At 44.8% G+C, this 23180-nt stretch overlaps 2 protein-coding genes and 1 pseudogene across 7 annotated transcripts in view; 2 read left to right on the top strand and 1 right to left on the bottom strand.

The window, feature by feature from the left end:
* The first annotated feature begins 1029 nt into the window (after positions 1-1029).
* LOC308649277 (stAR-related lipid transfer protein 6-like) lies at positions 1030-1903 on the top strand (annotated as a pseudogene). The gene is made up of 2 exons: positions 1030-1039; positions 1200-1903. The product of its transcript is annotated as an stAR-related lipid transfer protein 6-like (transcript).
* A 3243-nt stretch (positions 1904-5146) lies between these two features.
* Positions 5147-23180, top strand: part of PSMG4 (proteasome assembly chaperone 4) — a 61918-nt gene continuing 43884 nt past the window's right edge. Inside the window, exons 1-3 of one of the 4 annotated variants that reach the window (XM_081293789.1) lie at positions 5152-5409; positions 9961-10036; positions 12642-13642. In XM_081293789.1, the coding sequence (XP_081149915.1) occupies positions 5236-5409; positions 9961-10036; positions 12642-12787 (396 nt within the window). In that variant the 5' untranslated portion in view covers positions 5152-5235 and the 3' untranslated portion in view covers positions 12788-13642. Of the gene's footprint in view, positions 5410-9960; positions 10037-12641; positions 13643-13664; positions 13859-23180 lie in introns of those variants that run through there. The other 3 variants (XM_081293790.1, XM_081293791.1, XM_081293788.1) reach the window with 3 other exon arrangements.
* SLC22A23 (solute carrier family 22 member 23) overlaps positions 15519-23180 on the bottom strand; it is a 187925-nt gene continuing 180263 nt past the window's right edge. Inside the window, exons 10-11 of one of the 2 annotated variants that reach the window (XR_014021915.1) lie at positions 17811-19389; positions 15519-17015 (exon numbers count right to left, since the gene is read on the bottom strand). Coding sequence is in view for 1 of the 2 variants with exons in the window: in XM_081293786.1 (XP_081149912.1) it covers positions 19032-19389 (358 nt within the window). In the remaining variant the exon portion in view is untranslated. Of the gene's footprint in view, positions 19390-23180 lie in introns of both variants that reach the window. The other variant, XM_081293786.1, reaches the window with a different exon arrangement.

Raw genomic sequence — 23180 nt, 5'->3', positions numbered from 1 at the left:
AATCCTATCCTCTCTGGTGAGGCTAAATAGCTCCCAGTCAGCCACAGTCATGAGCAGAAATAACTGATTCTCTATCGTGTACTGTGTTGCCAAGCTAATGTTGTTGGAAAGGTTAGGCGTATTACAAGTATTTTTGGTTTGATGATCTTTCCAATTTATGATGTACAATTTCCAATATTTGTGCCATGTAACTCCAGGGGAAGGGAAGGAGTTTCTGTGGAGGCAGAGATGGGGGTGTAAATGCATACCATCCTGAATCAGAAGCCCTTTCAGATAAAACAAATAGTGACTAGCACACAGTGAGTCCTCAACATATCTAAGATGACACCGGGAAGCAGAGTTCATTCCTCTTAACATCTTCACACAGCTTACAGTGCCAAGGACTGAACAGGGGTCAACGCTGACCTGAATGATTCTCAGGTTTGGCATTTGATGAAGCATCTATTCATCTGTTTCTAAATTGGATGTTAGTTTTTTCATTGTTGAGTTTTGAAAGTTCTTTATACATTTTGGATATAAAACTTTTATCAGATATATGCTTCACAATGATTTTTCTCCCAGTCTGTGGCTTGTCTTTTCAGTTTTAATTTTTTTAAAACAATTTTTTGGGAGTCTCTTTTGAAGAGTAGAAAAAATGTAATTTCAATGTAGTCTAATTGATCAATTTGTTATTTTATGGGTCACATTTTAGGTATTGCATACATGAAATTGATGCCAAATCAAAGATCACAAAGCAGGAGTCCAGGGTAGGGGCCCTTCAGGCGTTAAGCCGTGGCCCCTGTGGGGGTGTGGAGTTTCTCCCTGTCTGCTTTCTGGGTTGGGAGGGGGTGGTTCTGGACCTGGTCCAGGTCGCAGTGCCCTCTGTCCCCAGCCATTCTAGGAATCTCTGCAAAGCCCACAGGCAGGTCTCTTCACCTGGGGCTGTGGAAAGCAAACAGGCAAGGAGGAGACTTGAGGGCATTGAAATCCATGCCCCGTCCTTGCAAATATCCCTAATATTCCATCTGAATGTTTTCCAGCTCATCGGATATGTCACCAGGTTAACAGATACGAAGGTTTCTATGAGGATTTGGAGAAAAGTCTCAATGATTGGTAAAATTCTGGACTAGATTAATGTTAGGAAAGGAAGTGACATTTAAACAAATAAACCAATCAAACTGCATCAGCTGTGTAAACACATTGCAGAAGAGTTTTCTAAGCAAAGTACAAAGACTGTGAGATAGAGGAATACTGGGCAATTGCCCAACAAACTGCTCAAGAAGTTTTAGGTTATAATCAAGATACATGGGGCTGGAAAGGGGTTAAAATTTCAAAAAAGATAACTGTTTCCATCAAGGCTTATAGAAAATTCCTTGGAAATCTATATCGTGTTGAATTAATAATTCCAGAATCAACATTTAAATATCTTATTTTTCTCTACCAACTTGGAAATAGGATTACATGGGTTACAGCACTGAAAGTATACTATATGGTATACAGGATTGATTCAGACACATTTATATGTCATACCATAACACTAAGTTTTGCCATGGGCTCAATCCCAGCCCCTCAGACTTTATTGTCTTAGTAGACATCAAGGACTGTGAAGGGAACATGGACATTATCAGTTCTCAAGGTGTAGATTTCCCAGAACATCCTCCATCTTCAAATTATGTCTGTCATTATAACCATCTTTGTGGCTATGTATGTTCACCTCTAAAAGAAAACCCAGCATATTCCAGAATAGTGATTTTAGTCCAAACAGAAATGAGAGGAAAATTGTCCCCATCAATAATTGAAAAAAACCCACATCTTCTAACTTAGTAAACTTCATCTTCAATGCAAAAGATGAATAAAGACACCCAGAGCTCCATTAGAATGTGGACATCATAATGGTCACCTATCATTCCAAAAGAAGAAATAAAGCCTTTCTGTTATCAAATCAGAGATTGAAGACTATTACAAACTGCTAGTAAATATGGTATAGCAGGTATTGCAGTTTACTTCTGAGTCATTATGCTTAAATACTGCTGAACTGTTGTAGACAGTACTCTTGTACAAATTACTGAAGATACTTTATAAAAATAAAAACTCATAGTTGTATAAGAAAACACTAAATATAATTTTTAGTCTCACATAATGATGTTAAATGACAAGCATTATTAATACACTTTGCTCTTTTGCTTTTGTCCCTGGAAAATGATTTGTTTACAAATTATTTTATTAGAAAACAGATACACTCTGAGATCAGCATTGAAGATTAAAATATACAAAGGTTTTCCCCTATATTTTTTTCTTTATGTTTACATGTATGAAACCATTTTGAGTTCTTTTTTTTTTTTTTTGTGTGTGTGTGTGTGTGTGTGTGTGTGTATGGTGCACATATGAACTGAGATTCATCAGTCAATAAGAAGATTTACATTACATTTACATTTACATTTACATTAGCCAGGTGCAGTGACAAACACCTATAATCCCAGTGACTTGGGAGGCTGAGGCAAGAGGATTGCAAGTTGGAAGCCAGTCTGGACAATTTCCTGAAGTTCTGTCTCAAAAATAAAATAAGATAAAATAAAAACAGGCTGGGGATATGGCTCAGTGGTAGAGCATCCCTGGGTTCAATCACCAGTACTGGGGGGGGGGGGACGGGAAAGGAAATGTAAATTACAACCACAATGAGATAACACTGAATACCTCTTATGGCTTAAATGAAATGAAATGCACATACCAAGTAGTTGATGTGGTCCTTGCTGTCTGACTTTCATATGTCAAGGTTCTTAAAAAGTGCAACATATAACTGCCATATGATATAGCCATTTTACTCCTAGGCTTTATCTATGAGAAATGACAGCATATGTCTATACAGAGAATTGTTTGTACACATATGTTCATAGGAGCTTTACTGTCATATCCAAAATCTGGAAACAGTCCAAAGGAATGTCAACATGTGAAAGGGTAAACAAACATAGCCTTACAAAGATATACTGCTCAGCAATAAAAAGTAATTAAAAAAAGTAATTAAAAAGTAATAAAAATGCAATTGATACATACAACATAGATGAATCTCAAAATAATTAGAATGAATGAAAGCCAAAAAAAATAGTACTGTATGATCCAATTTATGTAAAACCCTAGAAAATGCAAACTAATCTGCAAATTAGAATGCAAATCAATGGGACAGAGGACAGATGGACTGATTATGCCAGGGATTGAGGGGGTACTGGATGTGTTCATTATCTTGATTGTGATGGTGGTTTTATGGTTATGCATGTGTCAAACCTTCAATTTGTACTTTTTAAATGTGCAGTTATTGCATGTTTTACTCTTTAATAAAGCCATTAGAATATTGACCTGAAAATGAACTATGGTATTGAATCATTAATAACTAGCAAGTAGATCAAAACTATAAAAAATTTCCTTTGTTATTAGTCAGCTTTGTGAGACCACAGTGAAATGTCTATTAACTTTATAAAGAGATAAGTTTCAGCTTTGGTGAAGATCTCACAGCCAATGATGGAAGCACAACAAGGGACAGTGGTCACATCTTGAGCCTGGAGGAGGGAGGGAGGGAGAGAGAGAGAGAGAGAGAGAGAGAGAGAGAGAGAGAGAGAGAGAAGGGTAGGTGTGGAACCAGGCTTGCTCCTTTAATAATAACCTTCTCAGGAGAACTACCAAAGAAATACCTCACTGTCCTTGGTGACCTAAAAACTTCCACTAGGTCCTGCCTCCCAAAGGGGCCATCCTGGGGCTTTAGACTTTACTCAAAATGGACCTTTGGAGGCCACAAACCACATTCAAACCGCAGCACCTTCTTAAATTTCAATTAATTAACAGATTTAAAAAGTAGACCCGTGATAGTGGTCCCATTTTTTAAAAATTATTTTTTTAGTTTTGGGTGGATACAATATCTTTATTTTGCATTTATATGGTGCTGAGGATCGCACCAGTGCCTCATGCATGCTAGGAAAGCACTCTACCACCGAGCCATAATCCCAGCCCTTGTTTGCTTTTTTCACATTCTCTCTTGACCCCTCTCTTGCCCTCATAGAAAGGACCACAATGGCCGGCATTCATGGTGTGTCCCAGGTACTCTCAGAATCTTTCCCAATCTCTGAAGGGTTCCTATTCTAATTTTCATCAGGGTCTCAGGCATGAGGGCTTGTTCACGATGGCAGCTCACGTGGGTCCCATCCCCAAAGAGTGCCTGTTCCTCCGCCTGCTAACTTAGTCCACACAATTTTCCTTTTTTAGGGCTTACTCTCCATATCACTGCCATTCTTAAGGGCTTCCCTGGAATTAAGGGGCTGCTAAGAGGAGGAGGTATTGATACCGCTGTTGACCGGTGACCAGTCCTTGCTTCCCCGATGTTGAAGAATAACACCAAAGAAGCACGCCGAGGCAAGTTCAGAGTAGAAATTAGAAGTTTATTAAAGGACAGCAGAAAAGACTTCTCCTGGAGGAAGAAGGGGACCCAAGAGGTGGAATCCGTGCAAGTGCGGTTGTTTCCCCTTTTTATAGTTTTGGTGATGGAATGTGGGTTGAAAGGCCCGAGGGGTGGGACACAGGTGGGCCAAAGAAGTAATCTGGTCAGGAAGGACTTCATTATCACTTCTTTGGGCTGGACTTTGGCCTAGGGCCTTTTCAAGGACTTCATTAACATTCCATGAGTTGTCCTGCGGTTTCCCTGAGTCATTCCCAGCATGGCCTCCATTTTAGATTTCACTCGGTATTAGACCCGATTTACCTAACTACACTGACTACCTAACTTTAAATCTGGCTTCAGTATGATGGAGGTGGCTGTTGGCGGAGTGCTTAAGGAACAGCCTCTCACCGTTGGGTGGGGTGTCACGGCCTGGGAAGACGCTTCCACTTCAGCCCAGCAATGCTACACGTCAGTAAAAGTCAGGGTGGAAGGGAACAAGGTGGAGGCGAATTCTGATGGGTGTCCGTGGGCTCCCCGCCAAGGCTGCACCATAGCTCCGGTCGAGGCCCGCTGAAGCGCAGGTCCTGGGAGGCACCGACTTGGCCTAATAAGCCCGAGGCCAGCCGCTAAGCCCCTCCCGCCCGGGATTGCCCCGCCCCGGTCACCACAGGCACCTCCTCTCCCGGGGTAGCTCCGCCCCCTGCCCTAGTCGCTCAATCGAAAGCGAAAGAGCGCTCGGCCTCTCGGCGCTCGTTCGCTCGGGTCTGGCCCCAGGGCGGCGCAGGCGGCCGGGACCGGGTTCCGGCGCCGTGGGCGTGGGGCTGGCGGGAGGCATGGAGGAGTCGCAGGCCGCCGCGGGCGGGGACGTGTGTCTGCACAACTTCAGCGCGAGGCTGTGGGAGCAGCTCGTCCACTTCCACGTCATGCGGCTGACGGACTCGCTCTTCCTGTGGGTGGGGGCCACGCCGCATTTGCGCAATCTCGCAGTGGCCATGTGCAGCCGCTACGTGAGTGCCGGTGGCGACCCGGGGCCTGGAAGTCCGGCAGGGCCGGGGCTGGGGAGGGGGTTGGTCAACGAGGGGACCCGGGCTGGACGGAGGACGGGCGAGGGCACCTGGAGAGGTCCAGGGAGGTCCTGGGCGAAAGGGTGCCATCAGGTGGGGGCCGGGAGGGGACGGGGTAAGTGGGAGCAGGTGTGGTGGCTGGGGACAAGGAAGAAGGCCACAGGAGGAACTGAGATGGGACCGCAGGTGGGGGATACCTGAGGGGCCTCCTGTGCAACCCCAGCCCGGAAGATCGCGGGATGGTGTCCCCTAGGTCTACCCCTGGGCCGGTGGGGACCCCAGGAGTTGACCCAGGCCTGCACCGACTGGCCCTCAAGCCCACCAGAACCCTGTCCCTCTACCCCACTGCGGGTTCCTCCTCTCGGGTCCCTTTAGGTTGCAATATAGGGGGCCTTGCCTCTGGTCACATTGGCTGGAGATAGCCATCAACTTCAGTTTTGACTGCATAGATGTTTATTTATTTACATCTCCTGTACAGACAACTCTTCCTGAAGTTGGAAGTCCTGCATCTACATCTGATTGCCTAACAGGCACCTGACAGACATACTCAAGACCAATCTTTTGATCTCTCTCTCAAATCTGCTCCTCCCACAGCCAGCCCTTCTCTGCCATGGCAACTCCCATCTTTCTTGTTGTTCTGGTCATCCTTGATTTCTTTCTCTCACATATCGCTGCACCCTGAGTTAGTGAATCCATGTTCAATGCTGTCATTCAAAGCTTGCAGGGAATACAATTGATCACCTTTATGTTGGCCACCCTGGGCCAAGCTTGTGTCTCCTCTTTTCTACTTTTTTTTTTTTTTTTTTTTTTTGGCTTTCTCTTGTGCAGTCTACATTAGTTTCCTAGGGATGTTGTAACAGTACCACAAACAGGGTGGCTTAAAATACCTGAATCGCCTTTCTGGAGGCTAGAAGTCCAAATCAAGGTGTTGGCTGAGTTGTTTCCTTCTGGGGACTCCAGTGAAGAAACCATCCTTTGCCTTTCTCTCAACTTCAGGTGGTTGCTGGTAATCCTTGGTAGTGCCTGGCTTATAGATGCTTCGCTCCACTCTCTGCCTCTGACATCATATGGTCATCTTCTCTTTCTCTCTCTCTGTTTGTGACTCCTCCCTTTTCTTTTCAGGGTGCTTGGGATTGAACCTAGGGCTTCATGCATCCTAGACAAGTGCTTTACCACTGAGCTACGCCACTAGCCCTCACCTCTTCTAATAAGAACATCTGTCATATTGGATTAAGGGCCACTGTACTCTGGTATGATCTCGTCTTAATTATATCTTATTTACATTTGCAAGCACTCTATTTTCAAAAAAATTTACACATTCAGGGATTAGGACTTAAACATCTTTTTCAGGACACAGTTTAACCTGTAACATTGCCTATGGCTAATTCTTTACAGTGCAGAAAAGTGATAGTTTTAAGACTAATGTGAGACATTGTCATCTGTGTTGACAAGAACAACTTAGAGGAGGAAAGGCTTTATTTGGTCTCATGTTTTCAAAGGTCTCATTCCATAACATCATTCCTCTATTAAAAAATCTTTCAAGAGATGAACTCAGAGCATGATCCAGAGACTTTTCAGTGACCTCTTAGGGCCTATTAGTGCTCCTCTTAGTGCCGCTTAGTGCTCCTCCCTACCTACTTACTCCTGCTGTGCTGGCCTCCTCTGTAGTTTAGTGTTTTAGAGGGAGGCTTGTCTGTTTTAGGAGTGTTTATGTCAGGCTGCTCATTAAGCCCTTGTGGAATGGCTGAATCCTCAGGGGGGACTAACTTGAAGTCACTCCAGGTTAATAGGGCTGATGGGTCACCAGGGGCATTGGAAAGCCACAGGTTTATAGCTATATACCATAGCATCCAGAGAAGCCTTGGGAAAGAGACGGCATCTGAATTGGGAGTTCTGGAAATCCTTAGTCAGTAGTCCTTTCCATTCTCACAGTTCTTTTCTGGGTGTTTTGTTTTTCTCTTTTGGTGACTCTTGAAAGGTGGGTCTTTGGGCAGGTGACAATTCCAGTTCTTTCATTGCAGGAGGGGGGATACCTAGGGGGACTAGTGTGTTTGGAGCCTCCTCATGTTCTTTCTCTATTTGTTTGTCCCCACAGTAATAGGAGTGGCTAATAGATTTGGGTAAGGCAGTGGGCATATGGGGCTTAGGACTGTGCATTGGTAAGACCAGGTGTCACTCATGAATTATTTCAGCCCCTTTTTGCAGCACTGGTTTAGGGAGATAAGTAAATAAACTCCTCTTGTGGGCTGCTTTGGTGGACTGACCACTTGATAGTCATAGCTCCCAGCAGAGTATATTTTCTCCATTGGAAGGTCATATTCCACCAAGACCAGGGCTGAAAAGGAAAAGGGACCAGTCTCCCTTATCAGATCTGTCAGAAGCCAGTTCCTACTGAATGGCCATGTTGGTGCAGTGCCTGGATGTTCCTTCTGGGGGCAGAGGCTGAGGCAGCTAGGAAAATAAGGTAAGGGTATAGCTGAAGGCAGGAAATCCAAAGTGCCTGTGGAGCAGGACTCAACAAATTATGGCCCATGGGCCGACCCTCCTCTGCTTTTGTAATAAAGTTTTATTGGAACAGGGCCATGCTCCTCCATGTAGGTAGAGTTCTGTTCCAGCTTTTGTGCTTTGATGGCAACATCAGGCAATGGTAATAGAGGTTTTGTAATCCCTAAAGCCTAAACTATTTACTCTGTGGCTCTTCCCAGAGAAACTCTCCTGGCTTCTGTGTGGAGAATAGCATCACAGTGCCTGTGAAATCTCTCTGCCTCCAACCCTGCACATGTATGCTCACACAGTACAGCTGCTTCCCCAACTGGCCTGCCTTGGATGGAGCAGGGAATTTTGGTGCCCAGAGAGGCCGCAGATATGGATGATGCTGAGCTGGAACAATTTGAGGGTGGCTGCCTGGCATCTAGGATATCCCTGATGTGTGGAAGGTGGCACTCTCACCACAGCAAAGCCATCGGGTATCCTAATGTACTTTTAAAGTAATGAACTATTCAGAAGTGTAACAAGATAGGTTTCTTTCCTTTTTTTTTCTTTTAGTGCTGGGAATTTAACCGAGGGGTACTTTACCATTGAGCTACATCCCAGCCTTTTTTTTTTTTTTTTTTTTTTAAAATTTTGAGACAGAGTCTTGCTAAGTTGCCTTTGCTAGCCTCAAACTTATGATCTTCCCTCCTCAGCTTCTAAAGTCACTGGATTACAGGGGAGTGCCATAGTGCCCAGCCAAGAAAGGGTATTAAAATTTAATTTTGGTGGAAAAAGGCTACAGGGTAAGGTTTCCTTTTTCAGGAGACTTAATTATAAATACTATTACCGTACAGCTACGTGTTGGCCTTGGAACCTGTAAACGGCAGGTCCATTAATTAAGATCATTGACCTTGGAACCTGTAAGCAGCAGGTTCATTAATTAAGATCATGTTTTTTGTCTTTCTCAACCAAAAATGTATGCAGGAAATGCTTTAATCTCCTGTGTTTTTTGATCTCCTTTTTAAAAATAGACCTGAACAAATTCTGAAAGTGACTTTGAATCTCTTAGGAGACGAGCTACAGTCTCTTTGGTCTGTTCTCTGCCATGCTGCCCAGCACACAGTAGGTGTCTGCTTTGTCCACTTGTCTCCACATGCACAGTGGGGTGAGGGACATCAAGCCCAAACCCTTGCACAGGTTTCCCAGACCTCTGCACCCAGGCTATTTCTCGTAGAAATCTGCTATTTTGATAAAAACAATTTTGGCCATTTTACAAGGTTAGCAAGTGAGTTTTTTTCCTTTTAAGCTAGACATTTTAATGCTGAGGGAGATTATTTCCAAGTTAATTGGGAGTAAGATTTCCTTCAGATTTCAGAAGGACCATATTTGTTTATCTTAACATCATTTATAGTGCTTCTTTCATTTTATTGCTTCTTATCTGAAATGAGATTGGCCAGAGTATTCAGAAGTCTTTATGTTGGCTTTCTGGATGCTGGTGGCTGGTGTCCTTCTCAAAGTCATAGGACGCTAACTGACCTTAAAGGCCCTAGCAGAGTCTTCAGGGATGGGAGCTGTGAGTCCTCTCATAGGCTGAGCTGAGATTAGGCATCCTCCCTCTCAGAGCCAGGCACGAGCCACCCAGGTTGTGGTTTGCTTTCTTCTTGCTGTGCCCTCAGTGATCTTGTTTGCTTCCCTTTTGGTTGGAATGTTGCCCTTCCGCTTGCTTTGGAGTTTCCGACATTAAAACAAGCCCTTCATGTAAAATCAGTCCTAGAACTTATTAACAGCTCTGTGGCTGCAGCTGCAGGTGACTTCTCTGTGTTTGTCTCAGCTCTCTGACCTCCTGTGTGTCAGGGGTCAACTTGCTTGGCTGTTGACAAATGCCAGCCATTTCCCTCAGACCACGTTTCTGCCCTCTCAGAACCTGCTGCTGCCACCCTTGTGAAGAATCAGAAGCTGTAGAACTATGGCTGTTGGCATCCAGGTGGAGAAGCTTCAGTGCGTTCTTTGTTTTTCTTTTAGGACTCCATCCCTGTGTGCACTTCCCTCTTTGGAGACACTTCTGACACAACCTCCACTGGCCTTGCCCAGCGCCTAGGTACGTATGTACGCACAGCTGGTGCTGGGAGACCAGCCAGGTGGGACCTGCTGTCTAATGCCATGAGGCAGGTAACTTCAGAAGTGAAGAATCTTTATACTAAGAGATGCAGCCTCATCACTGCTGGAAGCACAACCCTGCGTGTTCTGTCTTTACAGGGCACAACTGTCCCTGCTCCACCTGTCACTACTGTCTCGACCAGCATATTCCCAAGGAACTTTCCCATGCTCCTTGGCTTCATTCTTGAGTTGATGAGCTTTTATTTTCCTCCAGGGAGCACGTCACCTCCACATGGGAGGAGAGAGTGAATGGTGCCCACAGCCTGCCATGGGTAGCTGCTCAAGGTGGCTCTCTGGGCCCTTGTGGGGATTTGGTAGAGCCTATGAAGCAGGCGTCATCATTGTGCAGGAAGGACCATCCTGTAGTCTCTCAGTGTATGTTCAGATCTTGGAGAGACTGTGGTTTGGCTTCTGAGTGTGGCATAGAGTGGGTATCAAGCAAAGAATATGTGGTGAAGATTCTACCCCTTCTGCACCTTGTTTACATACATACTGTAAATGTCCAGGTAGTTCAAGTAAGAATGGCATGTTCTGCCATTCTCAGCCCCTCAGGCCCACAGTCAGTGTGCACAGGATGCCCTGTCTCCTGCTCAGTCTTTGTGTTCTTTGTTTTCCCAGTTGCTTCAGTTCTGGGATTAGGCATAGGGCCTCTCTGGAGAAGGAGGCCAGCTGGTTTTGAGGCGCTCATACTTAGTTGTGTTGGGTGCTGTGCAAAGAGGCTTCTGTTGGCCTGACAAGTGGGAATATTCATGTCTGTCACCTGTGTTCCACATTCATGAACATACAGCACACAGCCAAAGAGGACATCCTCCAGTAGGTGAAGGCAGGCTGGATAGAATGTCACCAGCCCTTCCAGACTTGCCACACCCACAGGGTCAGCTTTAGGAACTTGCAGGGTACATTTTCTCTAGCATGGAGTTAGAGAGACCTGGCTAGTAATTTGGTAACTTTTTATTAGGAGATAATTTTAAATTTACAGGAAGTTTACAAAGAAGCAGCAGGAACTCCTCCCCTGTCTACACTGATTCCTAGTTGTTACCTTCCCCCTCTGGGTTTATATCATAATTTTTTTCTGAACCATGTAAAATTTAGTTGGAGATATGCCCCCTTTTATTTTATTTTTTTAAGAATTATTATTTTTAGTTGTAGATGCACACATACCTTTATTTTATTTATGTATTTTTATGTGGTGCTGAGGGTTGAACTGAGTACTTCACATGTGCTAGGCAAGTGTTCTACCACTGAGCTACAACTCCGGTCCTGATGCCCTTTCCTTTTAAGCGCTTCCCCATGTTTTTTTTCCCATGTGTGAGGGGTAGCACACTTAGCTAACTACTGTGTGTCCAGGCCTGCTTAAAGTGGTGGGAATATGTTCCTGTTTATGGAGACAGAAAGCTGGCTGGGATTGCCATGACAGACACCCATAGAGGAGGATGGCGGGAGCTCCTCTGATATGCCATGAGTTTTATACCAGAAAGGTAAAATAGGTTCAAGAATATCCATCAGGTGTCTAACCCCAGTTTGATGCAAAAAGCAAGTGGTTCTCAGTAACTTAGAACTGCTTGAGTGGTGCAGTGTGGCTGTCTGCTTCTCTGAAGGGTCTGGTGCCCCACAGTCCCCAGACCAAGTAGGGGATGCCCAGTTAAGTCATGTGCTGTGCCCATCCTCTTGAGCCTGGAAATTCATTATTAATGCATTATAATGAAAAGGGAGAGGTTTCCTGCAACTGTATCATGTACAGAAAGTGAAAGCAAGTACGGAAAGAGCCGGCCTTGGAAATTCCAGGTAGCTCTGGAAGTATCACAGGCTTTGGTATGGATGAGGAGAACCTGTGCTCTTGTGGCTCTGGAGGACAGCTGAGTATGAGTAGATGATGTCAGCAGATACAGTGCTACTCCCTGGGAGGACCTATCTTAGCAACCAGAATGATTGGAATCTCAGTGGGTTCCTATGGGGAGAGAGGAACCTCTTCTGGGCAGGCTGAATGGGTGTGGCCTGATGGGCCTTCTCCCAAGTGGCCTTGGTATGTCCCCCTGTTCTGCTATACTCTATTTATTTATAGATCATTGTCTAAACGAGTAATTCCCAGTCTGCTTCATGCACTGAAGAAACGATGGGAACCTATGGGCCTTCCCGCTCCCCCCAGGGTTTAGTGGATCACTGTTTTGGGCACAGCCGTCACTGATGTGGGCACACTGCACCCACCAAACTGGTGAGAGACTGCTCCAAGCACCATAAGCTAAACACTAGCTCTTAGGATACTGAGAACTGCTTCTGTCAAGATACTTTCCTCTTAAAACAACAACAACAACAAAAACAGCTTAATTGAGGTATAATTCACATGCCATACAAGCCCAGCTCTCCTCAAGGCAGAGGCTGGCTTGTCCTCTCAGCTTCTCTGGAGTTCTGCCAGTTGCCCTGTAAAGAGGGCAGTCAACTAATCCCCAAGATCTCTTTTATCCCTGAAAATCAGACTATTCTGGAAAAGGTGAATAAAAAGCGCTTTGAGGTCCTGAGGTCTACCCTTTCTTGATTTACAAAGGAAGACTGGAGCTCAAAGAGGTTTCCTGGCTGTGATGGGATGGGAAAGGATCCAGGCCTCCTGCAGCTGGCTCTCCCCATTCTCCTGAGCCACATGGTACCTAGGAGGACCACAGGTGTGATGGTGATACCAACTGAGTGGACAGAATAGCCCCTGGATGAAGCCTGGTGCTGTGTGTGTTCTACACCAGCCTTTAATCATGGTACAGGTGGCCACCACCACCCCACTTTTCTGCCTGTGATGAGATTGATAGTGGGATGGGAGGATAGGAGATTCTGCACCAGCCCAGGGTGTGGGTGAGGCTGAGGAAGGAGGCCCCGGCACAGTGCAGTCAGCTGGAGTTGTTTTGGGCTTACTGCTACTTCTCAGCACATTGTCTTATCTTTCACATTTGGAGTGTGTGACTTTGCTTACTTTTGCAGCTGGACCAGTGTACCCCCAACTATTTATCATTGGCTGTATAGAAAAGAGCTAACACTTAGATTCAGCATCAGAAAATTATACATGTGTGTGAACATGTACACATATGTCAATGCATAGAAATATAGGGTTGCCTCTGGGAAGGAGAACTTTAACTTTTACTTTTAAATACTTTAGTGTTATACTGTCTGTAATTTTAAGAAATAAAACCCAAAATGCCACAAAACTAAAACACCCTATGTAGAGCAGCAGCTCTCAAGCATGACTGTGGGTTATTGGAGGGCTTGTTCACAGATTTCTGGCCCGAACTCCCAAATTTCTGATGCGGAAGGTCTGGATGGGGCTTGAGAATCTGCAAGTCTAACAGGTTCCAGCTGCTGCTACTGCTGTGAAGCCACACTTAAGAGTCACTGTTCTAGAGACTAGGGGAGTGGCTAAATGACACTTGTCTGCATTTGTAGTATCAGTTCAAAGAGTCCTAAAATTAGGACTCTCTTCTCCCCTTGAAACCATTATCTTCTCAAGCTTTACCAGCTGTGGGTAGGTGTGAGGAACAGGCAATTGTGGTGTTTCAGTCATAGCTGTGTCAATGTGTTCTCTCTTTTAGCCAGGAAGACCAACAAACAGGTGTTTGTCAGCTATAACCTTCAAAACACAGACAATAACTTCGCATTACTTGTAGAAAACAGGATCAAGGAAGAAATGGAGGCTTTTCCGGAAAAGTTCTAGCTGAGTGGCAGAGGGAGAATTTATAACTTATCTACAGTGTACATTTAAATAAATGGATTGAATTTTATTTTATCAGTTGTGTTCATACTTTGTTCTTGAAGGCTCACTCTTAGGAGCTTTTCCTTCTCCTCACAGTGTGGGGGCTGTAAGGCCCTAGGGATGGGCCTTGAGAAGGAGGAGAGCCCGGGGGCAGTAACACCTAGCCACTTGGTGACAGAGAAAAGGGGTGAAATGGGATTTTTTGGGGAGTGAAGCGTGTGATCTAACAATCTAAAGTGTAGATCAGGCATGATTCATATGTACATTCCCAATTAGAATTAAGATGAACAAGGCTTTACAAATATGCTTTGGGTTTGTGTGTGTGCTTGAGATGGCTGTCTGCCTGTGAACTGATGTATTTATCTTCCCATCTCAGCTGAACCCTTCTCCTGGGCACACACTTCTTGCTTTGTTTTCCTTGAGCCCTTCCTTTACTTCTTGTTTTTTCTTGGGGCTACATTTGAATCCCACTCAATATTACTTACTACATTTGTGGTCTGGGTGAAGCCTGAACATTTTTGGACTATATTTTCTCATCTTCCAAATGGGGATAATTCCCACCTTCCTGTGTGTTACTGCTCGGATTAAGTATGTAGAACTGTGTTGTCAACTAAAATGTCTTGGCAGTCAAGTGTCAATTATGGTTTTACAGGTTTGGATACCTCAGGTCCCTCTTGCTCTTCCTATTATTGCAATCTCTTCCATCTCCCTTCTCTTTTCTTCCAAGTCCCAAGTATCTGCCTTTGATTTTCACCTTAGCATTTTTCTGTCTGATAACACTTGGATTCCAGTTGTGGCCTTTCCTCAGAGGTGCAGGTAGTCTGAGGCCCAGGCTTTCTGATGCAGAAGGTCTGGAAAGCTCCCTAGGTGCTTCTCCAGGCAAGAAATGGCAAACACCACCAACAAAGAACTTTCTAATCTTTGGGGTCCACATGGACCCTTTTGTTACTAGAGGTGGATAGTTCAGGCCCTGGAACCATTTTGTGCAGTGGCAAGAGTTTTGCATGGAGCCTGTGGTAGTAATGGAGGGTGGTGACTGGCCAGGAAGAAGGGCACTCAGAGGAAGACATTTGTATGAGGTTCCAAGTGCCTCCCTCCTTTGCAGACTTTGGATGCTAACCTTGGAGGCCTCAGTCAGCTTGGAAAGCAAGTGGGCACCTCTCCAGGAATAGAATAGTGAGTGACACAAAATCAGGGCTATGGAGAGAAGAGTTTGGTATAAATACTTTATTAAAGAAATAATTGTTTTCTTGTTAAAAAATACTACATTAGAGAAGAGAGTTTTGGGTTATCAGTCTTTCCTCACAGAATCACAGTATAAGATATTCACTTCTTGACTTCTCTAGGAACTTTCAGGCCATGGATTAGCAGAACATAAACAAGAGAAAAAAATTCCTCTTAAATGTACTGAATTCTCAGGTGGTCTGAGAATGGCAATAGATAAACAGTTTATGTTTAATCGGATCTCTGCCTCCGACTGCCTTTTAAGACTAGGACTCTTAAAGCAGAGTGAGAGGCCCCCACCATCCCGCTTAGGGCGAAAGAAGACAAGCATACAGAGGCATTGAAAGTATTGACGCACCGAGCGAGGTCTGAATCAACATGGAGGATTTTTATTACTCGTCGTCAATGGTAGTGAAATGCCCTTCGTTGGATACCATCAGGTGAGGTAGGGAAGACATTCCAGAGGAAATCTGTTAATGGGGCAACATTTTTATTTCTGTACATTTACATACGAATTTTTCCCAAAGGTACAACAGATGCGACACCATGCAGACATGTTGCTGTGAATGACAGTTCAGAACTGGATGTAAGCTTGTGCTGTGAACAAGTACCGCCAGGGGAACCCCATCGACACGTACAGGAACACGGTTCTTATATGAAAACCTCACACGTTTGGGGTGTAGGAAGGAAAGAGGTAGGGAAGCGTTCCTCACTAGACATAACACCGTACTGCTTTTCCAAAACACACACAATACATTAAAGTGAGGTGGTGTCCTTCAAAACAAGAAGACAGGGTTGAAGCATGGGCCTCCTCCAACCCGTGCGCCACCCTGGGGCTGTGCAAATGTGACAGTCATGAGATTGATTGAGTGGCACTTCCACTTCAGGGATTTCTCCTTTGGCTCTAGGAACTGGTCATGTTGAGTGTGATACTTCCCTTAATGAGGATTTTTTACTTGCTCTCTCTTCCGTGGTCAAACCAACTTACCAGCCCTGTCCTCTAGTTGCAGGTGATTATGATCTTAGAAAATAAAAACAGTTAAAACTTGTTCCTATTTGTCTTGGGTGCTAATAAGTAGGATATTTGATAATAGTTATTATTGGCTTCTGGAAAAGAATAAAATGAAGAAACATCCAGCCCCAGCTCAGGTGTTCACATTTGTGCATTTTTTTTTTTTAAATCAAAAAGGAGTCACAGAACTCAAAGGTGAGTAGAGAGAATAGCAGGGAGTAGGTTTGTACTCTTGATGTTTCCCTGGTGGGGAGAGGGCCGAGTAGAAGGGGCAGGAGCCTGAGAAGCGTCTCTCTACTAATCATGGGGGAACACAGGACTGAGAAGCTCAAGTGCGGGCAGCCTGGTGCTGGAAGCTGGGCAGAAGCCACCTCCTCTGTGGAGCCCCACAGGCCTTACACGTATCAGGCCTGGGTGCATCTGCTGCCTTTCTGACTTGGTTGACACATACTTCACAGGGCTCTGTCCATGGGGATGGTTTCCTTCTCCAGCTACATTTCGTAAAGGTGTTCCTCAAGAGCTTCAGGTACCCCTTAGCTGAAGTAGCAACTCAGCCTCATCCTCTGGCTGCTCCAAAAGGGGGAACCCCTGCTGACCAAGGGACAACACCTGCACATCCACTAGACTTTGGTCCTTTGAGTCCAGGCCTCAAAGCCAGATTCTCCTCTGGTCTCTGATGGATTAGTCCTGATTGCTGAAGTGATCAGTGCTGAATTGGTTGGCCCAGTGTTTTCATCATTGTTATCTGAGGTGGAGATCAGAGGCTTTGGAACGGAAGTTTGGAAGTGCCCTACCTTGACACCACCTGCCTAGTCATTTCAGCAGTTCCCTGCAGTTTCCATATGTTTCTTTAAAAAGGCCTGCACGAACAGTGTGAGACTGCTCACAACTTCTGAGTATGCCTTATCCTGAACTTCACAGGGCTTGCTGCCAGGTGTCTTGGTAGCAAATACCCTAAAAAAGGTAAAAGATATTTCACAAGTTTGGCACACGAAGGCTGCACAGATCCAAAAAAATAAAAGGCCTTTGTAAGGTGAATGCGGACTAACGTGGAAACATGGAACAAAAGTGACTTCAGAAACCAGGAAGGGAGAGGATGAGCTAAACTTGGAGCAGGTGGATGGGGAAGGACTGCTCAGAAAACCTCCCCTTGGCTGCTGGGACTTGAGTGAGGTTCTCCCAACCCCAGGCATCGGCTGATGAGACAGCTCAGGTCCAGATGCTGGGAGCACGTGGCTGCACATCTGATCTCTGCCCCTTTGATGCCTTCATCAAGGCAGTGAGTGGGCTCCTGCCAACACTCGTAGTACCAGCTGTGAAGGGCAAGAGTTGGACGGAGACTACAGGAAAGACCAGGTGGAAGTTGGAAGGGGAGAAACTCAACCCCTGTCTCTTTGAATTCTAGCAACTGTCATTTGGAAGTCACCTAATTACCCACACAGGCCAAGACCATCATGACCTTGGAAGAACACAGCTCACCGCAAAGGTGAGCATCGCTAAGGGGTGAGGCTGACATTCTGTGAGAAGCCAGGCTGTCCAGAAGAGCAGGTGCTAGAGTTGCAACAGAGTGGCACCCGGGTGCCAAGAAGGCTGGTTTCTTAGCTCTGGGCTTCCTACTGGATGGTGCACAATGAGGAACACGGCGAGAACCCTTGGAGGTGGAACAGAGGTGGGAGGGGAACTTTGGTGAGTTATTGCTTTCTCTCACTTTATCTTGCTTCCAAGAGGCTGGAAGCCATTTGGACTCACCTGTGGGGAATCTGCACTCCTGCCCAAGCCCCACCTCTGGGCTGAGCCAATGACAAGCAGGGAGCCACTGAGGAAGATATGAGGCTTGCAGGCGCTGCTGGCTCTGGTGTGACTTGAGTGACAGCTATCCCAGCCGGTGATCTCTGTGGTGTGTGCTTGAGATGTGGGTGACAGGCTGTGTCGGGAGAGCAGGCCCTCCCTGCTGTGGTTTGCCTCAGCTGTCTTTTCAGTTATTTTCTTGTTTTTAGTTCGAGAAAGTAGCCACATTTTCAAGTAGTGCCAGATGCAAAGCTGACCGTGAAAGAGGGAATTTCTCTGCTGGAGCAAAATCTGGGAAGGAGTTTAATAAAAATCAACCTATCTCAGACCTCAGCACATTTGCTGGTTGTGTACTTAACTAAGCAAAACCTGGCATCAGAAAACTGGTGATATTATCATTGATCATTTATGATTTCTGGTGAAGTGTGGAAGTTTCCCCCAAAGAGCTTCCAGCGTCAAGTACAAAAGAATGATCCTGAAGGAAAGAAAGACTGAGCTGGTTTTAATGATATCCGGGAACTGTTTTCCCCTAAAACTTGGGGTGGAAGCTCTTACCTTACAAAGGAAGAAAAAAGGAAAAAAAAGTTTAAAAAACCATACACAGACTCTAGCAAAAACCTAATTCATGTACATTTCACTGTCTAAAATGCAGTCCTGGGAATGCTCCAAGAGTGTCATGTCTGTCCACAGGTGGGCAGCCTGTGGTGGGGGGCTCCTTCAGGCCTGCCCAGGTGACCTCTGGCTCCTCAGGTGGAGGGCAAGGAGCGACATCTGACTTCTCGGGAGGACACTTGCTGCTGTGTTGGTCACTCACAGGGTCTTCCTTGGAGTGACCATGCCTTGCTCCCAAAGGAGGTGGTTCTGCTTCGTGACCAGTGAGAGGAAAGGGAATAAAGTGCTTCTCGTAAAAATGACCAAAATAAATATAAACATTTCATGGCAGAAAAGAAAGTCTTTGAAGGGTTGTTTCCAGAGTCTGTTTCCTTGAACCCTCTCCTTGGACTTTTGGAAAGACAGAATTTCCCCATACCAGTTGAAAGTCTCACGACTGGGTGGCATCAGCAGCAGAGTTGGACTTTCCTACCCCAGGTCATGTGCCTGCTCCCTGGTCTGTAAACCTGTGCCCAAACTCCCCCCAACCCTTCAAGCCCCAGGGGACTCTCAGAATGGTGGCTTGGCCAGCTACATAGACTTCATGCCATTGGCTGTGGCACCCTCAGGCAGCCCGTCACCTGCAGTGGTGACATCGTGCAGGCCTGAGTAGTCCTTGAGCTCAGCGTTGGTGAGCAGGAGTGGCTGCTCCCCCTTCTTGTGCGGCAGTAGAGGCTGCCTTGTGTAATGTTCCCCATTGGAGATGTTCTCGGGCAGGTTCTGGTCCCTGCTTTCAGGCAGCAGGAGGATACAGATGATGCAGATGAGCGTGCAGCAGGCAAAGATGATATGGTGCAGGAAGTAGCCTTTCTGGTTGTGCAGCTCGATGATAGGTGCTGTCAGCATGCCAAAGCCTGCGCTGGCCAGAACTAGCCCCAGTCCGCCACACCTGCAGGGGGAGACAAAGCACACCGTGTTAGTGGTGTGCATGGGGTGAACACCCAGAAATACAGTGGTCCAAAGTGTGGAAGAGCTTGAGTAGATCACGGGAGGCAGTGGCAGACTGGCTCCTGTGGTTTGAACGAGTCCCCAAATTCCATGTACTGAAAACAAAATTTTTCAAATTCATATGTTGATGGCATTTGGAGGTGAGTCCTTTGGAAATAATTAGATATGGTCAAGATAGGTGGGGCACTGTGATGGCATTAGTGGCTTTATAAGGAAAGAGAAGCCTGGGCTAGTGTGTCTCCTGTGTCTCACCTTGTTATGCCACTACCCTAGGACTCTGCAAGTCTCTACCAACAAGAGAATTCTCACCAGGTATAGCCCCTCACCTTAGACCTCCAAGACTTTAGAGTCAAGAGCTGAATAAAGGGCTGAGGATGTGGCTCAAGCGGTAGCGCACTCGCCTGGCATGCGTGTGGCCTGGGTTCGATCCTCAGCACCACATACAAACAAAGATGTTGTGTCTGCCGAGAACTAAAAAATAAATATTAAAAAAATTTCTCTCTCTCTCTCTCCCTCTCTCTTTAAAAAAAAAATTTAAAAAAGAGCTGAATAAGTATTTATTCTTTGTCAATTACTCAGTCTCTGGTATATTTATATCAACATAAAACAGTAAGACACAGGAAAGTGTCACCTCTGCAGTGGGCCCAGCTCTGCTTGGCATCACTCAGTGTATCCCATCGCGTGACTTCCCAAACTACCTTCACCTTGGTCCCATCTGTGAACTATGTTTCCTCATCAACTCAATAATTTTCACTTTGGAAAGACAACTTTTTACTACTATTTTAAGTGGGAAAACAGTCTTTTTTTTTTTTTTTTTTAAAGAGAGAGTGAGAGAGGAGAGAGAGAGAATTTTTTTAAAAATATTTATTTTTTAGTTTTCGGCGGACACAACATCTTTGTATGTGGTGCTGAGGATCGAACCCGGGCCGCACGCATGCCAGGCGAGCGCGCTACCGCTTGAGCCACATCCCTAGCCCGGGAAAACAGTCTTATTTGCCATACATAACAAGGAAAAACAGTGTTATACTGTTTTCCCCAAGCCTTGTTCTTTGTTTTTTTAAAAATACTTTTTAGTTGTTGATGTACCTTTATTTTTTATTTATATGTGGTGATGAGGATCGAGCCCAGTGCCTCACATGTGCTAGAAAAGTGCTCTACCACTGAGCCACATCCCCAACCAGTCTTGTTCTTTAAAGAAAAAGGGACTGGGCAGAGTGGAGGATACCCAGGGGTTAAACAGGGCATTAAAAGGCATATTAACACTAACAGAGACTTTGTCCTAATTGTAGTGATTGGAAAATATCTGTGCTTTAAAGACAATAATTTCCTCACTGTGAGTTGACATCCTGTATATTTCCTGAAAATCATTCTGCATACCATCAGTGGAAACTGTCTTATCTCTGGGGATTATGCCAGAAGGGTCCTTGAAATGAGGTACACACTAAGAGAAATTCACTGCAGCTCTGAGCTCAGAACCAAACCCAGAGCACAAGCCATTTATCTTTACTCCTCTATCAGGTGAGGTAGCTTGCCCCAAATCCCAGAGTGATTCACAGACATGTAACACTTAAAAATCCTGTAGGGCTAATTTCTCTCTACTTTGACCTAAAATCATATTTTGGGGGCTGAGGTATTCTGTGGCCACTGAGAAAGCAATGAAGTGTTGGGCTGCAGTGGGACCCTGGTGTTCAGGTGACAGGCCAAAAAGGGCTGCCTGAATCCCAGTTCTGGGTCCTCATTGAAAGTGACAGGTGATTAAAAAAGAAAAGAAAAAAAGAGAAAGTGACAGGAGGAGGTGGGTTTGTCTTCAAAAATGGGGAGAAGGGTTGTTCGCCCAACCCTGGAGCTGTGGGTAGAACATACAGTGATGAGCACTTCAGTTGGTCTGAGGAAGAACTTTGTCATGGAGCTTCTCAAGACTTCTTATGTGCCTCTTTGAGTGAAGGACCTTTGTTCTTGGACATCAGAGGCAGGGATGGGGGGGGGGGGGAGGCTGAAGGGGAAGGCCTTGCAGCAGGTAGGAGGTAGGTATGTAATTCCAGCTCTTGACTAGTTTGTGGTTCATTTAGCTGACACTGTAGGTGGCTCCTAACTCGGAAAAAGACTGTCCTACAAGTTACAAGATCAGCTTACAGAAATCAACTGTAGGTCTCCATGTTAAAAACAAACTACAAATGAAAATGCTTAGAAATAAAAGAAATATAAGTCTTGCATGCTGAAAACTGCAAAGCATTGCTGAAAGAAATTTTGAAAAGATAAAAATAAATGGAGAGACATTCTGTTGTGGTTTGGATCAGAAATGTCTCCCAAAGACTCACGTGTTGAAGGTTTGGTCCTGAGCTGGTGGAGCTGTGGGGAGGTAGTGCAAACTTTAGGAGTTGGGGCCTTATTAGAAGAGGTAGGTCACTTTGAAGGATGGACTTTGTCCTTGGATATTTCCTCTGCTTCCTGGGTGCTGTGAGGTGAGCAGGTCTGTTCCGCCATGCCATCTGCCACTAGGGGCTGCCTCACCACAGACCCAACCACAATGGAGACAGCTGACCAGGGACTGAAATCTATGCAGTTGTCAGCCAAAGTAAAGCTTTCCTCCTTCAAGTTGTTTTTCTTAGGTATTCTATCACAGCAGCAGAAAGCTGACTAACACATATTCCATGTTCTTGGACTAGAAAACTCAATCTTGTGAAAATGGCAATTCTTCCCAAATTGAGCTCTAGAGTCAACAGAATCCCTATCAAAAATCTGAGGAGATTTTTCCCCCGTTTTTTCTATTGAGAAAATAATAAGCTGATCCTGAAATTTATGTGGAAATGCAAAGGACCCAGAATAGCCCAGGACAATTTAGAAAAAGAACAAAGTTGGAAGACTTACCTTCCCAATTTAAAACTTACTATAAAGCTACATTGATTAAGGCAGTGTGGTATGGATGTATCCACAGACAGATCCATGGGATTGCACAGAGTTCAGAAACAGCCCTTTACACTATGATCAATTGATATTTAGTTAATATATATATATTTAGTTAATATGTATATATTTAGTGTATATATGTGTATATATATATATATATATATATATATATATATATATATATATATATTAGTTGTCATTGGACCTTTATTTTATTTATTTATATGTGGTGCTGAGAATTGAGCCCAGTGCCTCATATATGCTAGGCAACGGAGCCACAACCCCAGCCCCTGGTCAACTGATTTTTGACAAAGGCAATTTCAGTGGGGGAAAGGGCAGTCTTTTCAACAAGTAATGCTAGCTCAATAGGGAATTTTTTTTGAAAAGAATAAAGTTGAGCCTTGATTTCATATCATATACAAAAATGAATTCAAAACTGATGATAGCATTAAAGATGAGAGCTAAAACTCTAATACTTACAGAAGAAAACAACAAAATCTTTGTGACTTTGGGTTACAAAGAGTTCCTAGATATGACACCAGAAGCACTATCCATAAAATAAAAAAGTTGATTATCAGACTTCATTGAAATGGCAAACGACGTCAGAAAGGGAAAATATTAAGTCACATACTAGGAGAAAATGTCTGCAAAACATATGTCCAATAAAGGACATGTATCCAGAATACATAACTAACCCTTAAAACTCAAAAGACAAATAATCCAGTTTTAAAATTGGCAAAAGATTTCAACAGAGATTTCTCCAAAGAAACTATACAAACTACAAATGTTCAAAAAGATGCAAGATGATGCCCATCATTAGTCATG

The sequence above is a fragment of the Spermophilus citellus genome (assembly GCF_964194105.1).
Source record: "Spermophilus citellus genome assembly, chromosome: 5".
NCBI classification, from domain to species: Eukaryota; Metazoa; Chordata; class Mammalia; order Rodentia; family Sciuridae; genus Spermophilus; species Spermophilus citellus.
The sequence above is the reverse complement of the archived record's forward strand: the minus strand, read 5'-3'. Positions and strand labels throughout refer to the sequence as shown.